The 10,561-nt window shown below is 43.7% G+C and overlaps 2 protein-coding genes across 4 annotated transcripts in view; both read left to right on the top strand.

The window, feature by feature from the left end:
- Positions 1 to 2,803: 2,803 nt before the first annotated feature.
- On the top strand, positions 2,804 to 3,861 carry MTLN (mitoregulin). The gene is made up of 2 exons (XM_045548900.1): positions 2,804 to 3,164; positions 3,765 to 3,861. Exon 1 carries the CDS (start codon positions 2,866 to 2,868, stop codon positions 3,034 to 3,036), a length of 171 nt encoding a protein of 56 aa, XP_045404856.1. The 5' UTR covers positions 2,804 to 2,865; the 3' UTR covers positions 3,037 to 3,164; positions 3,765 to 3,861.
- Positions 3,862 to 10,293: 6,432 nt separating this feature from the next.
- Positions 10,294 to 10,561, top strand: part of NPHP1 (nephrocystin 1) — a 57,320-nt gene continuing 57,052 nt past the window's right edge. For all 3 annotated transcript variants that reach the window (XM_045550098.1, XM_045550100.1, XM_045550099.1), the window contains exon 1: positions 10,294 to 10,410. In XM_045550098.1, coding sequence (XP_045406054.1) covers positions 10,342 to 10,410 — 69 coding nt within the window. In that variant the 5' untranslated portion in view covers positions 10,294 to 10,341. The remainder of the gene's footprint in view (positions 10,411 to 10,561) is intronic.

Consider the following 10,561-nt stretch of genomic DNA (forward strand, 5'->3'; position numbering starts at 1 on the left):
CTAGTGGCTGGGGGCCCCTAGATATCTTCAGGATAGGGCTGGTCACAGGAGAGACCAAGACATGATTAGAATTAGGACTTGCAGCCCTGCTGGCCAACTTCCAGGGAGGAGAAAGGGGCTGAAGGTTAAGCTGATCACCAGTGGCCAATGATTTAATCAATCATGCCTATGTAATGAAGCTTCCTTTAAAACCCAAAAGGATTGGGTTTGGATGCACTTCTGGATAGGTGAACATATGGAAGTTCCTGGAGGGTGGTGGTCCCAAACAGGACAGGGAAGCTCCACGACCCTTCCCACAAGCCTTACCATATCCATCTGGCTGTTCATCTGATCCTTTGTAATATCCTTTACAATAAATGGGTAAAAGTAAGCGAAGTGTTTCCCTGAGTTCTGTGAGCCTCTCTAGAAAATTAACTGATCCCAAGGAGGGCGTTGTGGGAATCCCTGATTTATAGCAAGTTCATCAGAAATTGCAACCTACTGCTTGCGATGAGCATCAGAAGTAGGAAGCAGTCTTGTGGGACTGAGCCCTCAGCCTGTGAAATCTGACATTGTATTTAGGAAGATAAGGGTCAGAATTGAATTGAATCAGAGAACACCCAGCTGGTGGCCTCTGCAGAATTGGTTGGTGTGTAGGAACCCTCTACATGCACGCGCGCGCGCGCACACACACACACACACACACACACACACACACACACACACACATCTAATGTCAGAGTATTGAGCATATTGTGTGGTGACCAGAGATGGTCTCTATTGAGACAGTGGGGGAAATACTCTGGTTTTTCCCATATCTTACACTGTGTAACACATTACCACAAACTTAACAACATACTTTTTTAAATTTTGCACTTTCCATGGGTCAGGAGTCCAGGTACAATTAAGCTGAGTCCTCCGTTAGTATCTCATAAGGCTGCAATCAAGTTGCCAGTCTGTGTTCTCACCTGGAGGCTCAAATGGGGAAGAGATTGCTTCCAAGCTCATTCAGGTCTGGCAGAGTTCATTTCCTTATGGTTGTAGGACTGAGGGCTCCAGTTTTTTGCTGGCTGTTGGCTGGAGGCATCCTGCCCTTCCTAGAGGCCTTCCTGCAGTTCTTTGCTCTGTGAGCTTCTCTACCACACCCACTTCAGCAAGCCACAAGGAGAGTCTTCAGTCTGCTAAGAATTTGTGTATAACTTAATCACAGGAGTGACATCCCATTACCTTTACTTTATTCTCTTAGAAGCAAGTCACAGGTCCTGCACACACCCAGGGGGAGAGCATTACCCAAAGGCCTGAACACTAGGAGGTAGAAATCACTGGAGGAGGGAGGGTGAGTCATAATGACTTTTATCATTAGAAACATGTGTGTTTGTTTCCTATCTCAACAATTCTGACTTTGTGTTAATTGTGCCATAGCATGGCCCCCTAGACCTGTGCTGTCCAGTATGGTAGCTTCTAGTCCCCTATGTGGCTAGAGTGACTGAAGAATCAGACTTTTAATTATTAAAAAATTTAAATGAATTTAAATTTAATTTAAAAATTGACACCCAACTCAGTTATTGCAAAAATGTGTGTTTGCAACAACTTGGGTATATGAATCTAAATGTTTCAACTGTAAATTTTATGAAATCTAGACACTGTTACGTATCTCCATTGAAAATTCAGTGTTCAAATGGATGTTAGTTGTAAAATATATACCAGATTTCAAGGACTTAGTATTGAAAGAAATAAAATATCTCAATAATTTTAAAACTGATTACATGTTGAAATGAAAACATCCTGAATATATTGGGATAAGTAAAATATATTATTATAAACAATTACATGTTTCTTATTTATTTTTTTTACAAAGATGGTTTACCAGAAAATTTAAAGTTCCACAAACAGCTTGCATTCTATTGCTGAGAGAAAATATTACCAATGGAAAAGAACTCTGTAAAATAATTTTAAAAGGTTTATTCTGAGCCAAATGTGTGTGACCATGGCCCAAAGAGCCATGCCCAAGAAGCCTTGAGCAAATGGTCCCACTATGGTCGGGTTACAGTTTGGTTTTATACATTTTGGGGAGACAGGAATTACGCATAAAATCATAAATCAATACATAGAAGGTGTACATTGGTTTGGCCAGAAAAGGCAGGCCATCTCTAAGGGGATGGGGACTTACAGGTTATAGATGGGTTTAAAGATTCTTTGATTTGTAATTGGTTAAAGAAATGAAGGTTTTAAAACGTTTTAAGATAAGGATGTCTGTTCATCACAGGCAAGCCACCAGACATTTACCCAAACTCAATTGATCTGTTAAGTACATTGATGACCTCCAGGGGTGGTTTACCCTTTGCCTTGCATGACCTTCGGCGTGGTAATGATTTTGTGTCTTACTATTACAAAGAATAACTCCAAAGGGGACAGGGCGTAAGTAGGAGTGTCTGACCTTCTTTCTCCTCATGGCCGGCAACTCAGCTTTAAGGTTTTCCTGGGGCCCCCTTGGCCAAGAGGGAGTCTATTCAGGCTGGGGGAGCTTAAAATTTTATGTTAGTTCACAGTACAAAGAGGTGTTGAGTTTACAGCTGGGTAAGACACGCCCCCATGTCAGCTAAAAATGCAAGACAATATCTGATTAATGTCAAACAATAAATGTTGCAGGGGCTCAGAGGTAGGGAAAATGGGGCCATGCAAGGGCTGGGAAAGTCTTCAGGAGAAGGCTGCAGGGCCATGACAATAAGTTTGGCAACCACACACGCGCCACCGGCGGCGCTGGGCGTGCCCCGCCGCCTTCGCGTCCTCCGCCCCACGCCCGCGCCCCGCCCGGTGAACGCTCTGCGCCATTTGACCCGGCCGCCGCGCCGTAGACCGTGCTGTGCTGCAAGCCTGGTGGCCACAATGGCGGATGTGACCGAGAGGACACTGCAGCTGTCGGTGCTGGTAGCCTTCGCCTCCGGGGTGCTAGTGGGATGGCAGGCGAACCGGCTGCGGAGGCGGTACCTGGACTGGAGGAAGCGGAGACTACAGGACAAGCTGTCAGCGACGCAGAAGAAGCTGGACCTGGCCTGAGACTCCCCGTCCTCGGCCCCCGCCGACATCCGCGTGGCCACCTCGCCCTCCCTGCACGGGAGCTCCAGCCTGAGCCAGGCTCGCCACACACTCCCCGCCTGTCGCGATGGGTTGTTCCCTGAGTGTCGGTGAGCGGTACATACAGTGGCACTCCAAGGGGAGGCTTTGGGGTCTAGCGGGTATCTGGGGGGCAGCCTTTGGAGAGCTTGCAGGAGGTGACTTGTTCCCACAGACACCAGAACAAGGAGAAAGTTTTGTTTTCCCTAATGCCTTGCTCCTTGGTATCGTGGTTTTAGTTCACTGCGGGTGTTTAATGGGAATGCCTTACCACGTGCAATGCCTTTTGCGCCCTGAAAACATGAAACTTCACACTGAAAAATACCGGAAAGAACGGGCGGGGGAGGTGTTCCTGCCACCTTTTTCCCCCACTTATCATTCTTTTCGGTAATGTTCTCGGTAGCACCATAGATCATCTTTGCATTGGCGTTTTGTAAACTGCAATCTGAATTCTCCAGTCTGTTGCTGGCAGCCTGATAAGTGGAAAGAACAGTGGTCTGGAAGTCGGGGGCTCTTGCATCTAATCTCAGAGCTGTGCAGCATAAATTTTTGGCCTCAATTTTCTTGTTTGTAACATCAGGATCTTATAGTTCATGGTTTAGCATCACAATAAAATTTGAGGTTAAAGATTATGTATTCTAATTTTTTTTTCTCTTTTCTGTTTCCAGCAGCTTGTTGAAGATGGATATGGAGCACAGGAAAGAAATAATTTCTTCTTGCACTTTATGAATCAATTTTATTTTTAAAATAAAAAACTTCTAAATATTTTTGAACGTTTTTCTTTTTCAAAAGGGAAAGGAGTATTTTGTCTGCCATGCAGTTTACTGCATGAAGAAATCTGGATTCTCTAAACTGATACATTAGTATTTTTGAGCAGAGGGACCTATGCAGGTTCCTTGGTACAGCCACAGGGAGAGTTGCCTGAGGGACCATCATGGGCCCTTTTACTGGACCTGTTGGAAAGCAGGGGGCCATGCAAACGTAACAGAGGTAAGGGTGATGTATGTGAAACCTTTGGTCTTCCAAGAGTGGCAACATACTCCAAGTCAGAGTTTAAGTTTTTATTGGCAAAAATTTTCTTTATGTTTCATTATGGGATGTACATGTGAAGTAGAAACCTTCTTGAATAGAGCTTAGTGATAAATCTCAACTATATCTAAAAATCAAGAGTGAGTGAACAAGTCCCTGGTTATTTTTGATTTGCAAGAGATGTTTTCTAGAACACTGCCCTTGCTCATTCATACCTATTTAGATTAATTTCCTGTCTCAGCCAAATGCGGTGGCTCACACCTGTAATCTCAACACTTTGGGAGGCAGAGCCAGGAGGATTACTTGAGGCCAGAAGTTCCAGACCAGCCTGGTCAACATAGTGAGACCATTTCTCTACAAATAAAAAAATCAGCTGGGTGTGGTGGTGTGCACTTGTAGTCCTAGCTACTCAGGAGGCTGAGGTGGGAGGATCACTTGAGTCCAGGAGTTGGAGCCTGCAGTGAGCTATGATCATGCCACTGCACTGCAGCCTGGGTGACAGATTAAGACCCTATCTCTAAAAAAAAAAAAAAAAAATTAAATTAAAAAATTAAAAGTAAAAAATGAATTGTTTATGATTAGATACATTGAGTTCTATAGTAAGGTCACCCATTGAATATATCCACTAGGGAATTGAAACCATGAAGCTGGAATTGAAGAAAAGGTTCAAGTAGGCTAGAAAGATCTTGGAGGGGATCTGCTTGGATGTGCTAGGTAAGCCAGGAGAATGGCTGGGTAGTTGCAGGAGAGGTCAGAGCAGGGAACCAAGGGCTGAAAAGTTGGAGAAACTTGAGAAAGGCAACAATAGTAAAAGTTTGGATATTTGGTAAATTTTGTATTAGAGAAGCAAGGGGAGGAGAATTTCAAGGGAGAAACTGGCATCATCAAATTCTCTGGAGGTAAAATATGAGGGTTCAGAAAAAGCTGTAGACATCAGTGGCTCTGGAGGGTGCAGAGGGCAGGTGGTAGAAAATTAATGGGCAAAATACTTAGAAAGTGATGGTGGACCACCTTTAATTGGCAAATGATGGCATCAACTAAAAGCTTCCCCCTTCCTTTATGCTGGGAACATTATGTAACCCTATTACTTCCAACTTTGTTTTCCTTCTGCGAATGCAGTAATTAAGGACTTAAACATTGGTTCTTAGAGCTCCATGCTGTTTGCCTACTCACCAGGCCTCACTGAGGCCCAAAGAGTTGAGGCTTTTTGAGACAAGGTAGGTTTCTTGAGGCATGTGTTGCCCTCACAGTGTTAGAATGTGCCTGGTTAAGCAGCTGGGTTATGACTACCCATATGGAGCAGAAAAGGAGGCAGAGTAGGGAAGAAGTAGACCAAGACAGGTAGATGCTGTGATAAAACAGCAGTGACAGATTGGGGTGGGGGGATATATTTCAACAAGTTAACAGTGCGTCATTTCCAGGGTATATGACACATTGTGATTCCTGGCTCCCAACCTTCCATTTCCAATGCTAGCTCACAGAGTATGTACTATCTCCATGTGAGATAGTATTTTCAGGGGAAAAACCCAACTACATTTAAGTAGGGCAAAAGTAGAAGAGCAAAGAGGACAGAGGTACTATCAAGGGGAAATGCCCACCACAGAGCTGGGGAGTACAGGCACAGCATGAAGAGGTAGTAGGCAGAAAAAGAGATTGGGAATGGCATAGAGTGGCTGAAGATCCCAAAGGATACAGAAGGTCCTGGGGGGAGATGCAGAATTCAGCCCAGGCCAGAGAGGAGTCAGCCTTGGAAGGGGCCGTGTGTATTCTCTCCTGATAAAGGAAGGCTAATGAAACAGAGCTTCAAAAACAGTGGTTTTCAATCTTAGCTGAACACCACACTTGCTCCATTCCACATTGCTTCAACCATATCCCAACCTTATCATTAACAGGCTTGGAATTCATCGTCACATTGTACTTGGCCTCTTTAGTCTCAGCAGTTAAACCCACCTCTGTAGTACAGCTTACATCCTCCGCATCTCCAATAGAACTTCCCACTCTGGAGATCACTGGTTGTTCCACCCTCCCGATCTACCTCATCAGCATCCTGGACTCCCTGGTCATATGGCCCTCCTTGTACAATTGACCCTCACCACTGGTTTTGCTCTCCTTTTGGGCCACCAAACCTACCAAAGACAGATACTTCACCTTTCTCACTTGGCCCATTACAAATGGGTTCTATTGTGACTGCACTCTTGGTTTCTAGTAACTAAGAGTTCCTTGAACCCAGTTTATGTTTCTCATTCTATTAGATGGCTGTCAACCATGTGAGAAAATAAAGGCCATGAGGCGGGAAATTCCTCATCTCAATAGCTCTGTCTAGAGCATTAGTTTTCCACAGGGCTGCACATTGTAATCATCTAGGAGCTTTAAAAATACTAATCCCTGCATGCCACTCCCCAGAGATGTTGATCCATATAGTTTGGGATATGGCCTGGGCATTAGGGTTTTTAAAGCTCCCCAGGTGATTGTGGTGCTCAGCTCACAATTCATTTGGCAGGGCATTGTCACCAAGTAACCTTTCTGTGGTAGCTGGTATAATTTCATGTTTCTGGCCTGTTACCATAGTGTGTAAGCTCTTTGAGAGCAGTGTGAAACATCTTGTACCACAGGTCTAAGCCTTGCACCAACATGCTCATAAATATTTGTCATTTGTATTTGAGGTGGATCGTTTTAAGATGCTGAAACTGCAAACTTTCTCTGTTCTTTGCTGTAATCTTTTAGTTTGTTCTGAATCACCTTGTTCCACCAGTTCTTTGTAAATTGTGAGTCTGTTTTATAAAAGAGTCATATATGCAAAGTGACCCCCAAATGCTGAAGTAGTCCAGAAACCAAAGAAGGAGGCAGACAAATTCAGTTTGTCAGTATGGGATGATTTATTAGGGGGATTTAAGGACAGAAGCAGTCTTCGGCAGTGGCAAAACAAGTAGATCTTCACACCGCAACCCTCCAGACCCAGGGCTTATATCTGTGGGGAAAAAGTATACATGCTCTGGAGGGAATGTGTAGGTGGCTGAGAAATTGCTGCTGATGTCACAGTGCACCAGCATCAAGGGTTGGTTTGGAGGAAAGCTGAAACTTACAGTGAATGGTTTTTCCTACATGAAGAGTAATGCATCAACTAGACATTTTAGAGGCATTATCAGACTCAGGGTTAGTAAGGTGGATTAGCATTTAAAGTAAAGTCACCCTTGTCTCTACAGAGTCTTTCAAAAGGCCTTAAATTCTGTTTCAGTGAGGAAGCAATACAAAATATCTGATACTCAGTTTAATATATTGATGGAAAGAAATCCTGATGAGTTTTATGAAATAGCTTGTTCTCAGGAGAAACATTGACCCTGGTTTGCTTTGGTTTCTTTTGGCTATTTCACTGCATATCCTTATTGTTTCAGGTTACATCAGTTTCTATAATGCCATCAAAGGATAAATACAGAGAACCAATGACTTAGTGTTAAGGTGACTGTCCTGAGCATTAAAAGAAGTCAATAGAAATGCAAAGTAATGAAAAAGGAGGTAGTTAGCTGAATAATCCCATCTCCTAGAACAGTAAATAATTACTTCTCAAACTTGAATGTGCACACTAGGAATTGTTAAAATATAGATTGTGATTCTTTAGGTCTAGAGTGGGACCTGAGAATATGCATTTCTGACAAGCTCCCAGGTGATGTTGATGATGTTAATCCAGGAATCACAAGTAATAAGTGCTTGTAACTGAAACAATATGGCACAAAAATGTATTAATATAAAGTCAAAGGCATCTTCCCAACTCAGGTGAATGAGAGTAATAAACTATTAATTTTTTGCACCCTTCCTCAGTGTTCATACAGACACATACTGAGGGTTTATTAGTTTATTTTTACCAACATAGTATCCATGATCCTATAACTTTTCCACTTAAAATATGTAAATCTCTACAAGTCAGTATACACAGAATAATTTTTTCCCAATTTGTTTATATACATGGAAATTTTAAATGAATGAGAATTTCATAACTGATGGCTTGTTTTTAGCACAATCTTTTTCTTTTTTGCTTACCACTTATCTCTAAATTCTGATTTATTAATCCATTAAAAATATAGCATTTATTATTTTCTCATTTATTATTACAAACATTTTTAATGGAAATGCTATGTCTGGCTATTTAAGTGAACTTTTAAGTATCATGAGCCTTAATGGAGAATTAATTCAAAATGTCAGGTTTTAGTCTGAAACTGTCGGTTCTTGGCACACTCATGGCCAAAGAATGACCAAACACGCCAAAGTTAGGCAAGCACAAAAATGAAGTTTATTGAGAAGAGAAAGATAGGATTATAGAGCAAGACATAGGTTTACAGATCATGGTATATATGCCACAGATGATGACCGGACCCATTGTCGCAGCAGGGCAAGCAAAGGGAAGGGCAAAGAGAGAGAGCTTGGCTATGGTCTGCGTCCTATTTTATAGTGCCCTGATAGGGACCTCCCTTGTGGTTCAGAGTCACATGACCTGAGCCTTAACTACGCATGTGGCTTCTAGGTCACTTTTCAGACTTTATGGTGCCCATGTGGCTTGGCCTGTGGGCTAGAGAGTCCTCTGCATTCTTTTGCAGCTGGCACACCAAGTTCTGATCGGCAGATTTGTAGGGTATTCCCTCCTCCCCCAGGTATGGAGAATCAGGGTTGGGCAGGACCAAGATAGGGCAACAGCACCCACTTTTGTCCCTAGGAGACCCAGAATCCCTCACTATCTACCTAACAAAAATAAAGACATGAGCTACAACAAAACAGACAATACCAATGCTGTCAAGCATGTGAAGAACAAAACTCATACACCGCTGATAAGAGTGTTAATTAGTATAACCACTTTGGGAAACCAGGCAGTATCTACTAAAGGTGAACACAAAACGCCCCATGACCCATCATTGTGTACATGTGTTTGCCAAAAGACATGTACCAAAGTGTTCTTAGCAGCACTATTTATACTAGCCCTAAACTAGAAACTGCCCAGCAACAGTAGAATGAATGAGTATATTAAAGTATATCATACATGAAATGTCAGAGAGCAATGAGAAAGAACAACTACACATAATAAAGATGCATCCCACAAACATGGTGTTGAAAGGACACAAGAAGTCAGTAAACACTGTATGTTTCCATTATATAGTCCAAAAAGAGGCAAAACAAGTTTGTGCTGTTACAAGTTAGGATAGTGTTTACTTTTGGTGTGGGGGTGGGGTGGGTAGGGGATAGAAGGAGAAGATTATTAGGGGGCAGGTAATGTTCTGTTTCTAACATGGGGGGTGTTCAGTGTGAAAATTCAGTGAGCTACGCACTTAATGGTTGTCTACTTTTATTTATATATCACACTTGAAGAAAAAAATACATATATAAACAAGTAAGTGACAATTCAGCCTGGCCTGTGGAATCAACTTTATGTATTGTACTGAAGAATACACATTTATTTAATGCGTTCCCTCATTTGGAAGACAAGCTTGGATCATCATCATTCTTATTCAAGTCCAATTTTGGTGTAGTGGAGTTTGGGAATTGGATTTATAGGACACAGTCCCACATGGGGAAATATGTCGACCTCCCTGAGAGTCGATGTAAACTGGCAGTCATAATGAGAACTCATTAGGTGCTCACAGACTTGCTGTAGAATAGACAGAATCACCATCCTCACGGAATTCAGAATTGGCCAGGATGGCCAATGTGCAAAATTAGAATGAAATGAAACTTCAGCAATACCCCAAATGGCAAGAATTAAAAACTGCCTTTCGAAGTGAGAGTATGCCACAGAACCATGCATCTCATGAAGGCAATATAGGAAAGCTATCCTTGCAATCAATAGAAGAGTTTGAGATGCTCAAATTGCGTCTTAAGATTAATTTAGCAAAGCTGGCATAAGAAAACAAATGCTATAAGGAGTACCCCACCAAGAACAGCGTGGTAATACTGATGCATTATGGGACATACAGTTTCGGGCGCAGCTGGGCGTTCCCCAATCCTTAGGAATTGGCCAGGAAAAATGACTCCCTGGGCAGTGAGCCTGAGCTCAGAGCTCAGAACCTGCGGGGTGGCGGCAGGTGACGACTCGAGATCATCCCCACACTCTCCCTGCGACCGGCCTCCGCGGCCGTTAGGGCTGGTAAGGAGGCGCGCCGCGATGGCGTCACTGTCCCGCGCCGCCGCCTTGGTTTCCCTGGCGACCGGCGTGAGCTGGACGCCCCTGGGAGGGAGATGCTGCCCAGGCTGCCGCGCCATCCCCTCCAGGCCCTGAAGCGCCGCAGTCAGGAACTGAAGCAACAGGTATGGTCAGGCTGTGCAGCAAGGGGCCTGGGCACAGCGAGGTGGCCTGGGCTCTGGGGCGAGAGGGAGGTGGGGCGTAGCTGCGCGCGCGGCGTGTTCCTCACCGCGACTCCACCCTGATCCTCTGAGCCTGCCCCCGACCGGCGTATCT

This window comes from Lemur catta, chromosome 4 (assembly GCF_020740605.2).
Source record: "Lemur catta isolate mLemCat1 chromosome 4, mLemCat1.pri, whole genome shotgun sequence".
Lineage (NCBI taxonomy): Eukaryota > Metazoa > Chordata > Mammalia > Primates > Lemuridae > Lemur > Lemur catta.